Below are 12,383 nucleotides of genomic sequence, written 5' to 3'. Positions count from 1 at the left end.
AAAAGCCAAAAAAATAGAAAAAAGTGTACCTTAGAGGAAAAAAGTTAATTATACTGGCATCTCTAGGCAAGATATGACTGTCCTTCTGGGAACTTTCCTGTTGAGCTCAGAGGTAGTAAAATCTCACAAAAAAGGTACAGCGGTCCATTCCTAGAGCCATGCTAGTTTTTGGCTGCTGTGTATCCCATAGAAATGTTTTCATGAGGGCGGTGAGACTTGGGAGGCACTAATGGATGATAGGGGTAAGCTAAGTATATTTCTAACTATTTTCTTCAAAGAAACATTTACTAAAGGTTATATGGGGGGAAGTGACCCTTAGAGTGCAATCTATGTTCCATTTTGGTGTCTATCCGAAACTTTTAGTTTAGTGTTGGATGTAGAGGAAGTGATTAAAACGCCTGTCATCTTTTTTGTTGCCTGTGTCTCCACAAGAGGGAATCAGATTTTTTTTTTATTTTGTCTTGGTGGCCATTGTCTCATGAACAGAAAGTTGTCTTAAGTGGTATTCCTTAAGGGGCATTTATTCTGTTACTGCTTGGAGAGGATTTCTTCCTTTTTCTTACTGTATCTTTGAAACAGAAAGTAAAGGGAAATCTCCTCAATGGGGAAAAAGACAATAGGAGGCTATAACAATGAAGAGAATGAAGTTTGTCGTTCTCGTCTCTATCCAAAACAAAGGGTAGGAAGGATGGACATCTGTCAAGATTTTATACTGACTGTTCCTAGGTTGGGGATATTTACAATTCCTTCTCGCCTTGATATCAGGTTGTCACTTGGACAGTAAGGTATAGAATGGGCCTGATTTGCGAAAAGCTCTCCAAGGCTGGTGAAGTTACACTTTCTTTAGTGAAGCTGAGCGATCCAGCAAACCTGGAATGGATCTGAAGCCATCAGGATTGAAAACATTTGCATTCCATGTTTGTTAGATCACCCAGCTTTCACTGATAAGCATGTATCTTCTCCAGCCTTGGAGAGCTTTCATAAATCTGCCCCATTGTCTCCTTCATATGGACAAATACTGCACCAGAAGAACATTTATTTAAAAGGCTACCCTTTTAAACCAATGTGCTTCTGTTGCAATATTTGTCCATATGAAAGAGACATTCCATAACCAATTATGAAATAGGAAATTGTTCAGGTTTTTAATTTATGTATTTTTTTTTTTTTTCTCTAGTGATACCTACACTTACATAATTTTTCTTCTGGTGTCACCAGAGTAGGACATGTGGATCAATTTTCTCAGTAATACCAGAAAGGTTTACAAAAACAAAAAAAAGAAGACGTTCTGACGCCTTTGCACAAAATAATAAAAACAAGTTTGTGTTGGCTGACGTACTTGTACTTGTTTTTCTTTTTTAGAATGCACCCGAGCATGTGTATTTATCTATTTGTCCAGTACTACTTTTGAACAGCAGGGTGTTTGGGGGAATCACAAATCCAGCTGAAATGTTATAGTAAATCAGTCTCTGCCTCACTGTAGACATTCCACTTTCAGCTGTAGACGAACATAGGGACCAGGAAAAAAATAAATATTTACTACTGTGTATGATAGGAAACAGAGTTTATGAACTTTCTCACTGCCCAGTCTCAGTATTAACATGGAGAAAAGTGGTGTTAAAATTGTCAAAAGATTTTTCCTATAGGAGCTTGGGATAGCTTGGTGTTTATGCCATTTTCTTTTCAACATAGTGCGAATGGACCTACCCTTATAAAGCAGAATTAGATGTACACCATCATTATTGTTAACATTTATTTAACCTCCAAAAACCCTTGCGGATGAGCTTTTACACCATGCAATACCTTTCAGGTCTTCAGGGAGCCCCTGCTATATAATTATTAAATTCACAGTACATATGGTGGCCAGTAAGTAGAGTGCCGCTTACATTGTTAATCAGTGGGAAGAATGCCAGCCTTACACCAAAAGGTCATTGGTGTCAGTAAAATTGGCGTGAGACACACAAAAAGCTCAAGGAAGCCCTAAAAACCTCTGGGGAAAACGTAGGGTTCCTTGGACGCCTAGTTGAGAAACACTACTGTAGAGAGAGCTCTAGAGCGCTTTAACTCATTCCAATTCACATATTTTGGTTGCTAGCAAGCTTGAGTAATATTATTAAAATATGTCTTTATAAATATAAGTGTATATTAAATACATGAAACAAAACTAGAGTACTAAAGCAACTTTCAAATTTTCCAATAATCCAATAAACCTGGGGCAAAGTAGGCAGTAATGAACCCCATCTACTGTATTGGTGTTGGATTCATTTGCGTGGCTTTGGAAAGTCCTCTGCAAACTAAATCTCTTAAAGTGTATGTAAACCCTAACAATTAACTTTTATAATATTGGTTTATGTTCAAAGAAATACATGTTGACCTTACCGGAAATCATGTTGGCTGATACCTTCCCATTATCTTTGCCTTTGCTGACTGTTATTAATATTTTTTGAGAACCACGTTGTGTTATGGACCACATGAGAGGTACAGGGTTCCAAAATATCCCTATCTTGTTTTTGTTGACCTGAGAAAAAATGATGAGTAAGTATTGTCGTCCTAGGACTGATAGTGTGTTATTGGCAGTTACTATGTGAAAACAGAATAAAGAACATGTATGTAGTCTTTTAAAAAAAAAAAAAAAAAGTAATTTTACAACCACAATTTCATCCCTTGCTAATGTAGGCTTAAATATTTATTTGGTGTTTGTGTCTCTAAAGGGAGCTCTGTGTACATCACAGATGAAACCTTAGTAACTGCTTAATTTCCATATCACTTGTGTGGGATAAAGTTGAACTCCAGGCAGTTATATAAAAATACAAGTCCATTGACTTTGTATTCATTAATTCGTTATTACAGTATTAGGCCCAGAATTTTTTTTAAGCAGGATGGGAAGAAGCGGTAGGCTGGTTGTGGCCCCTGTATTGTGAGCCAACATTTTAGTAAGTACCCAAAAACAAGCGGGTGGTGCACTTGGTTAAAATGGGCTAGAGAAAAGACTATTAGTTGTAATTTTGTTTGTAATGCTGTCTGTGGAAATACTAAAATTCTCCTTCACTGTCCAGTAACTGTGTAAGAGGTGGATAAGACCTGCATATGTTTTATATATCTGCATTTGATCTCATGTATTCTTTTATCTTCCTTTCTTCGCTCCCTTTTCTTTTCCCCTTCTTTTTTGCTCCTTTTTCTCTTCTCCATTCAGTATTCCAATTTGAAACAAATGTCTGTTTCCAATATTATGAACTTGTGTTTTTATGAAGTATGTGTTGTTATTTCATTGTTTAATCTAAAGACTGTGACGTTCCTTAAATCCGTTAAGTTGATTTTTCCATTCAGTTTGTATAAAGCCCTCAATTGTGTACGATCCAACCTAAGAGTAGAGCATTGTAAGATCCTGCGTCATGTGTGCTCAGCCTTATTTGAAGACCGTTCGGCAGATATTGTCTGGTATTCCGCATTGTGTGTGGGTGCCATTAATATGGCTAGGCCATTAAACCCCGGGTATGACTAACGCACACAAAGGAGGGACAACTGTTTGCTTAGTCCCTTACAACACTGCTTCTGGTGTAAACTGCAAAGGAGTGCATGATGGATTCTGCATGGTTGCTCGGCAACCTGAGCGAGAATTATGTGAGGTTCAGTTCCTGCGTTTGTACTGGGCCTCAAGACAGAGTGCTTAGTATTTAATCCCCAGGCCTTTCACTTGTGTTGCCCTCACCCAGTTATTTCAAGACGCTGTAAAGAATAAAATGGAGGGGATGGAGATATTTTATAGTTACCAAAAATAAAAGAACTTTTTTTTTCTTCCTTCTTGGTTACCATATCCAAAGTAATGAACTACAGAAGTTATAAAATTTGGCCAAGAATGAACACTTCTATGTTCTGTCTTCCTGTTTTCTAGCATAAATTGCATAATTTCTTTGGAATGTATAAGTAATATTGCCAAAATGTTTTCTTGGAAGTCTGGAATGACATTTACAGAATAAAGTGTTTTCGTTTATCTGCAGGCAGCCATGCATAGTTGGCATCTAGTAGTATCGGATAGTTCTGAGGCCTAGGGGAGCTTTAGGCCAATAAAGCTGAAATCCAAACCTTTAAATATCTTGAAAAAACACCTCTTGTAGGCTCTTTCGGGCTTCTCCTCCTTTGTCATTGTCTGTATCTGTCTGCCATTTGCAAACCCCTATTTATTGAAGAGTGCTGCATGATATGTCGGTGCTATATAAATACTGTTTATTATTAATAATCTGTGTTTAGGAGATGTTTTATCTGCCAAAAATTTGCATTTGTGTATATATTGGTTTGCTAAATAACACCGCCAGCTAGGTGACACCACTTGTTTCTGCTACGGTTGGAAATATAGTGTTGTCATCCCCCCACCAACAGCCCGTACATAGGACAGTGAAGGAACAGTCACAGATTGGCCATGTCCTCTTTCTGTTCGCCCTCTTCTTTTTCCCTATCCGCATGTTTTTTTTGTTTTGTTTTTTTGTTAGCCTAGTGCGCAGTTAGTACCCAGTGCTGCCACTCTCCTAGTACAGAGAATTACAAAAGGCTGATTATTACTATTATTATTAGCCAGTATTTATATAGTGCCAACATATTACACAGCACTTTACAAAGTCCATAATCATGTCACTAGCTGTCCCGCAAAGGAGCTTACAATCTAATGTCCCTACCATAGTCATGTGTCATTAATACAGTCTAAGACCAATTTTTGAGGGAAAGCCACTTAACCTAACTGCATGTTTTTGGAATGTGGGAGGAAACCAGAATACCCCGAGGAAACCCACACAAAACACAGGGAGAACATACAAATTCCATGCAGATACATAGTGTTCTGGCTGGGATAGAAACCTGGGACCTAGCGCTACAAAAGCAGGAGTGCTAGCCAGAGAGCCAACTGTGCTGCCCAGAAAAGCCACCCGAATTTAGGTACACTAGCTGCAATAAATACATTATTGTTTTTTACAGGGATCTGTGTAGATATAGGGGCTGCAATTACTGCCTTGTTTAAACGGGCCATTTTTAGCTTGAAACAAGTATGTGTGCATACATCCTGACACCAAATATGCATAACCTTATGTGGGGGGGCTAACCAAATTGTTCTAGAAGGATAAAGCCTCGGAACATTCACCTTCAAAAACAACTCGCCAGTGCCATTCTCTATACTTGAAGCATGATACCTAGAAAGTTGCCTTCCTGCCTGCTATGCCTCACTTTTGGGGTCCGTAATCTTTCATAAAGTTTAATATTTTTACACTGTATTTATGTAGCACGAACATATTACACAGCACTTTACAAAGTCCATAATCTTGTCACTAGCTGTCCCTCCAAAGGAGCTCACAATCTAATGTCCCTACCATAGTGATTTGGGGGAGCACAAGTCTAAGCTTTGGAAAGACTTAGCATTTGTGTTCTAGCCAAGTAACTTTGAGTCAAAAACACCACACCAGCACAGATATATGTTTGGTGGGAACTCGTGTTGCTTTGCGTTTTCAAGCACAATTCTTTGTAGTTTTGGCTTTCAGCGAATATGTCCTCATACTTAGAAAATGTGTTTTAGAGTAATGCAACGTTGCAGTGTTTTTTATCAAGCTGATTGATGCAGAAAAGATTTTATTACATTTTTGAACTGACATATGAAAGTTTTAGGAAAACAATATCCATGATTTACTAGGCTTGTTTATTGGAACATTTCTGACAGGATCTATTGCAACATGGTATTAATAAATCGTATTTGTATAGCACCAACATACCGTATTACGCAGTGCTGTACGTTAATTAGGGGTTGTAAATGACAGATACAAACGATAACACAGGAGAAAAAAAGGACCCTGCCCACAAGACCTGACATTTATTCTGATACTTTAAGCATGGTGATATACTGCATTTTTTTTTTTTTTAATCCTGTTTTAGGAAATCTGTCATTTTATAAAAAAAAAAAAAAAAAAAAACACATCGTTGTCCACCATATGAAGTAAAAGGTCTAACCTTTTGCATTTAGGAATACATCCAACTTTTCTTTAAATCAATCTATTGATCTGTTCAGAGCAAGCGTCTGACCAAGTCCATTCAGCGTTTTCACCCTGTGAAGAATTCTTTCTGTATGCTAAGGTTAAACCTCTTTTCCTCCAAATGCAAAGAATACGCTATTGTCCTTTGCAACCAGTTCTATATAAGGCCCCTTTCATTTTGTAGTAAAGTAAAAAGAAGATAATGAAAGGAGGTAAAGATTTAGTTATTGTATCTGAAGACAATTCTCTTCTGATTCTCGGATCTATATGTGTTCAGAAGCCATCACATAGCATGACTTCGGACTATATGTTCTTATTGCACTCACAAATTCCAATTCAAAGATTTTCAGTACTACCCTGGAAACCCAGATTTGGTTCTCTCTGAAGTTTTTTTACTCCATAGGCATTTACCAGCTATATGTAGTGTGTATATTTTTGCAGTATATATAATTGAAGCCTAAAATGAGACGGGCCAGGCTCATAAAAGGAAGGAGGGGGGGATTCCTGCCACAAGGAATTATCCCTAAGTGTGTTTATAATAGAGAAGACTTAGAAAGGAGATAGTGCTGACGGATAGAAATTTGTATCCTGAATCAGCACTGTAGGAGGGCATGATTTCCTCAAGTGGCGCCAACAAGAGAGGAAACAGATATCTATAATCCCACCAAGGCTATAATTGTTGATGGCCAGGCTGATAAAAAAGCATAATTTTTAAAAAAGCATAATTTTGGAAATGGTAAAGAACCTACCCACTTCAATTCATTTAAATCTTTTTTTTTTATTTTTTTTTTCCGATAAGGGAGGACATGGTTAGATTTACTGTTTTTTGCCTGTGACCTATTGAGAATCCCCACACCATGTCTGGTAAATATATGGGAAACCCCTAATAAGTGGAAGGAAAATCCCTTCTTGCACAGGTGGCACTGGAAAAGGCATCTCTATTCATACGCGTCACAGATTGACCACCTTCTGGAGTAATACAGAAAGTTCACAAGTACAACATTGTCCCATGTTTTCTAATTATTTTTAAGTTTTCCACGTCCAATAAAGAAAATCTCTTACAAACCTGAGTGATTTAGATCAAGCATGTGATGAGTCAGTATTGGTTAGTGAAGCCACATATCACTAGTGTGGTCAATGAAGAGGCTTGGGATGCAGTAAAGGCTGGATCAAGCTTTAGGTTCACAGTTCAACTCATTTTGTCTTGTGGTTTTCATTGAAAACAACCTACATTTCATTATATGATCTATTTAGATTGCTGATGTTTCTGATTGCTTTATCTTTCAAATAAGATTTATAAAAAATAGAATATATTTTCTTGGCCATCATGCAAGGCAACCTCTGTTCCCTTTCACTGAAATAATTTGGGAAGACAAGGAAACCAGTTTAATTTTAGAAAGGGGGAAGCTAACACAACACTTCAATATTTGTTCTTTGGCTTCTGTCAATGTAAATTGCAGTCCGCGTTTATGGTAAACTCGCATCAGTGCAACAATTTATTATAAACCCGCTTTTTCTGCCACAGGTGCTGTATATTGACACTGGCATGGTACCAATATATCCTACATTGTTACCTTTTGACTATGAAGGCATCTACTAAAGAAACATCCCGATCAGTGTTTCTCAACCAGGGTTTCATGGAACCCTGGGGTACCTTCAGTGATTGCTAGGGGTTCCTTGAGAAATTGTTGCATTTCAGGACAGTTTAAATGGCACCAAAGATCTTTTTGGCAAATCTTATTTGACCAAAAAACATTAATGTAGTCTGTATGTATGTTATGTATGTATCCTTGTTGGGGTTCCTATTCTCCCTGGGTATAGGAAGTGAAGGGAATTTTCCCAAACATGATACAGAGAGCAGAAAATCAACCAACTTGTATTTTACCAATGCCAAATATGTGGCTCTACATAAACTTTATTTTAATCTTTTAACCTTGCAGTTTGTTATATTGTCAAGACTGAAGTTAGTTTGTGAAGGTATTTTTAGAATTTTACTGGATTGTATTGGAAATACTATAGTTTCTTCTTCCTGTGTGGCTTTTATTTTTGCATCAGTCAGTTGAGTTTGTCTGCTGGGGCGCTTTTCATTCCAAGCCACAAGGACTTTGACCTCTTTTGTTCAAAGAGTTATAATTGTTCTCAGGAATTTTTTTGATGGGTCTGGCACATTATTTCTGAATGTCTGTTTCCTTGAATATGCCCTGAAGTGGTCTAATGGAAACCTTTATTAGGCTATCGGGAAAATACCCATGCCACTTTCACTGCCTCTGTCTAAAGGAGCAAAGGATGTACTCCTGTTAGTTGGTAGCTTGCCAAACTTCAGTCTTTGTTACCATGTGTAATGATATTGTCCTACCCAACCTCTTAACGCAGTTTCCACTTCAACCTATTTAGTTAATCCCTCCTTGAGTTTTTCTGTGGTTTAAAAAGTAAAAACAAATTAAACAAATCACACTAAATAAAAATTGCCTGATTGGCCTGATTTATTAAAGCTCTCCAAGAACCGAATGAGATGAACTATCATGGTAGAACCTGTGGGATCCAGCAAACTTGGAATGGCTTTGGTCCAGGATTGAACACATTTGCCAACTTATATCAAAGGATTTGTAAGAAAGCCATTCTAGATTTGCTGGGTCACCCAGGTACCTTCTTCTAACCTTATCCCTATTTAGCGATCTTTCACTTCCCTTTGGCTTAGCAGAAGTAAGTCATCTGAAAACACTAAACTGGAACCAATCTTCATGAATTCACCAAATTTATATTTTGAAACTAAGATGGCAAGATTCATACTATTAGTTGACTGATCCAACCACAGTCAATACAGTACATAGAAGTGTTTTAAGATAGGGATGGACTAGAGCACCAAAAGAAGTAAGCCATGTAATCCCAAGAAAACATACAAGCTCCATTCGTTGTCTATCATGGGAATCAAATCTGGCACCCATACCAGTGTACGTGCAGGAACCCTGAAAACAATTTCTGCTTTTTCAGGGTTCCTGATAATGTGATTGTTCTCAGAAAGGACAGTATGACTTCAAAACAGAAACTGGCAAAAATATTCAGCTAGATCTGTCAACAATACTCTACAGTTTGGTCCTGTGTAGGTGAAAAGGCAGATCAGCGATAATTCCATAGGAAATGTCCTGAACAGAGTGTTCTGAACCTGGAAATCTTGTCCTGATAAGCAGGGTCATTGTGGAATGACAAGCATGTACACAAACATAGAAACATAGAGCCTCCCTCACTGTTTGCTTACTCAGCAGCAAAACAAAGTGACAGCATCTTCCCATCCGTCCTGCCGCTGCCAGACTTGTGTTTGGCAACATTCATGGCGGCGTGGCCCAACTCATGAACACGTGACATACAAAATTCTTTTCATGGTCTTTAGCAAGGGCATAAATGCTAGTTTTATTCATTTGAATTTTGAATTTTTTTTTTTTTTGTGAACGTGCTGGTAACTGTTTTAGCAAGTAAAGCTGAAAAAAGTGCCTGAACCTTGGAAAAAGTATTTGTGTTTCCATATCAAAAAAAAATCAATCTACACTTTATAAAGCAGTCCATTCTCAACCTGGGTTCCCCAGAAGTTATTAGGAGTTCCTCAAACAATGGCTGATTTGATCTTTGTTTTGATGATTCCTGCAAAGTTCTAAGACCAACACCACTTGGCAATGTCGGCTGCATGACTCTAATAATGTTTTTAGGTGTTGTTCCAGCCACCGACGGGCATCAATTTGTACCCTTTGACACCCCCAAAACATTTGTTTAATAATGGCTCCCTGAGCCCTGAATTTTTTTTCAAGGGTTCCTTATGGATTAAAAGATTGATAAAACGTTTTCCGTTGATAAAACCGTTTTAGAATCTAATTATTATTCTGAAATTCTGCAGAAAAACTGTCCCAGTAGGTTGTAACACCCATGGGTTTACCATGTTGTTTTTGTGGTGGAACCCTTGAAATGAGTCTTCGGATCTCATTGCATTTGTTGGCCTTTGTAATTGTTTACTTTTTTACCTTCCTGAAGAGTAGCAAGAGCGATCGAGATCTAAGATCTCATCCTGTTAATTATTTCTCCTTGTATATTTAAGAAGTATAAATGACATCACTGTGTGAACCTTTTTAATATAATGCACCTTGGAGCCCCGTAATGTTGATATGTTAAAAGTACATGTGTCATTGTTTGGAAAATGAGGAGGCATGCTTATGATTATTCAGTGCAATCTTTATACGATCTTTCCTTGTCGTCTTCTATTTTTTTTTTTTTTTTTTTTTTTTTTTTTTTTTTTTTTTTTTACACATGTAGAGAATGTGTATAAGCAATTTATCTTTCTGTTCCCCAGTATCCCACTCTGCTAGGAATGGCACTTCACGAAGGATGGGTCGCCGTGCACGTACAGACAGAAGAGTCTCCCGTGGCAGGCGAGCTGCAACTTCTAGACCAGAGCGTGTGTGGCCAAATGGGATCATTCCTTACGTTGTCAGTGGAAATTTCACAGGTCTGTCAATGGTCAAAGCCTTCATTTTGCAACTGACTTTTTTATCTGTTTCTGCCTTTTCTACTGTTTAGGCAATCTCTTGCAATGGTCGTTTTTTGCCTCTTTTTTATTCCATGTAACTTCCTCTGCTCTTTATATAACTTTACCATGTCACATGTAACAGGCAGTCAGAAGGCAATATTTCGGCAAGCAATGCGCCACTGGGAGAAGCACACTTGTGTCACGTTTCTAGAGCGAACCGATGAGGACAGTTACATCGTCTTCACATACAGGCCTTGCGGGTAATGTAGCACGTAGCGTGCAATGTATTGTGGTTTTAAATGTTATTTCAGAAAGTTACTCTTCTGTGACTACTAACTTTTCTCTTTTCATGCAGATGCTGTTCCTACGTAGGGCGCCGTGGAGGAGGACCTCAAGCCATTTCTATTGGGAAAAACTGTGATAAGTTTGGAATTGTGGTTCATGAGCTGGGTCACGTCATCGGTTTCTGGCATGAACATACAAGGCCTGACCGAGATCATCACGTCACCATCATCCGAGATAACATCCAACCGGGTACTTAGGAAGATGGTCCCCGGGGCTTTTTTTGTGGGCTTTGGTAGCTGGTTTTGGCAAGTAAAATAAAAAGACAGCTCCAGTTCTGACAGTAATAACATTATGTGGTCAGCGTCACTTGTTTTTATTAAAAGCTGCACTAGTAGTCATGTTGAACGTAAAAGAAAAATGGATACACTTGTGGTTACACATTTTTTAAACGAATGGGGGCGGATTGGTAAGTAAGTAAAAAATAAAAGTAAACACAACAGAGGATCTGATCCTTCCCCGCACAAAAAATTGTTTTAACTAGGCGGACACTTTAAATAAAACTTTTCCTAAGTAAATTTGCACAACTAAAGTATATAAAAATCAATTTTCTTACTTATGCATAATTTTAGTCATGGCTGGTTTTATTTAAAAAATGTATGTCTAGCTGCCCTAAGCCATCAAAACTACTGTATATCCTGACAGTCTGTATAATAACATTTGCCTAGAGAGATCAGACTTTAAAAATGTATTTTGACAATAGATTTATAAAATATAAGCACAAGTAAAATTAAAATATTGAGCAAATGTACGAAAAAGGTTCCCTAGGGGTGTGTCCAAATACATGGTTACTTCCTATTGGCAGTTCAGAATTCCAGAGGAGCCCTGTGTTTTTATCTGATTGACTGTTATTTCCTCAGGACAGGAGTATAATTTCCTGAAGATGGAGCCAGAAGAGGTGGAGTCCTTGGGAGAGACCTATGATTTTGATAGCATAATGCACTATGCCAAAAATACTTTCTCCAGGTAAGGGAATTTTTGGAGTTCCTACACCATAGTGTCATTATTATTGCTGTGTTTAAACTTGATTGATGATAGTCCCCTTTAGGCCTCTTTCACGGGCTAATCGCTGATTTCAGCATTTCACAGTGTTTTGCAGAGATTTAATCACTAGAATTGCTGCCTTTAATAGACTAGATTAGCTATTTGCGGATCAGCCCATAGAAGTAAAATGTTGCTGACGATCCTGTCGCCTACACTAAGTGTTGCTGCTCTAAAAATAACAGTGAGTTAGCAATTCCTTGGAAAGTAACTGATTTTCTTCACATTTCTTGACAGAATACTTGAAGGTCAAATTTTTAATAAGGATATCAGTGGCCTGGGGTCGTATTGCTAATTTTTTATGTGTTCTTTGTTTTTTTTGTTTTTTTACAGAGGGATTTTCCTTGACACAATTCTACCTAAATATGAAGTAAATGGAGTTAAACCATCAATAGGACAGAGAACAAGGCTTAGTGTTGGGGATATTGCACAGGCCAGGAAGCTTTATCAGTGCGCAGGTAATGTAATTTGCCATGTATAGA

At 37.8% G+C, this 12,383-nt stretch overlaps 1 protein-coding gene across 1 annotated transcript in view; it reads left to right on the top strand.

The window, feature by feature from the left end:
• The window catches only part of BMP1 (bone morphogenetic protein 1), a 58,218-nt gene that overhangs the window by 15,677 nt on the left and 30,158 nt on the right, over positions 1-12,383 (top strand). The window contains 5 exon segments of the mRNA XM_072399836.1: positions 10,342-10,497; positions 10,661-10,778; positions 10,874-11,052; positions 11,721-11,826; positions 12,235-12,359. Of these exon segments, the coding sequence (XP_072255937.1) occupies positions 10,342-10,497; positions 10,661-10,778; positions 10,874-11,052; positions 11,721-11,826; positions 12,235-12,359 (684 nt within the window).

The sequence above is a fragment of the Pyxicephalus adspersus genome, chromosome 2, assembly GCF_032062135.1.
Source record: "Pyxicephalus adspersus chromosome 2, UCB_Pads_2.0, whole genome shotgun sequence".
NCBI lineage: Eukaryota > Metazoa > Chordata > Amphibia > Anura > Pyxicephalidae > Pyxicephalus > Pyxicephalus adspersus.
Note: the sequence above shows the minus strand (reverse complement) of the source record. Positions and strands in the feature narration are given on the sequence as shown.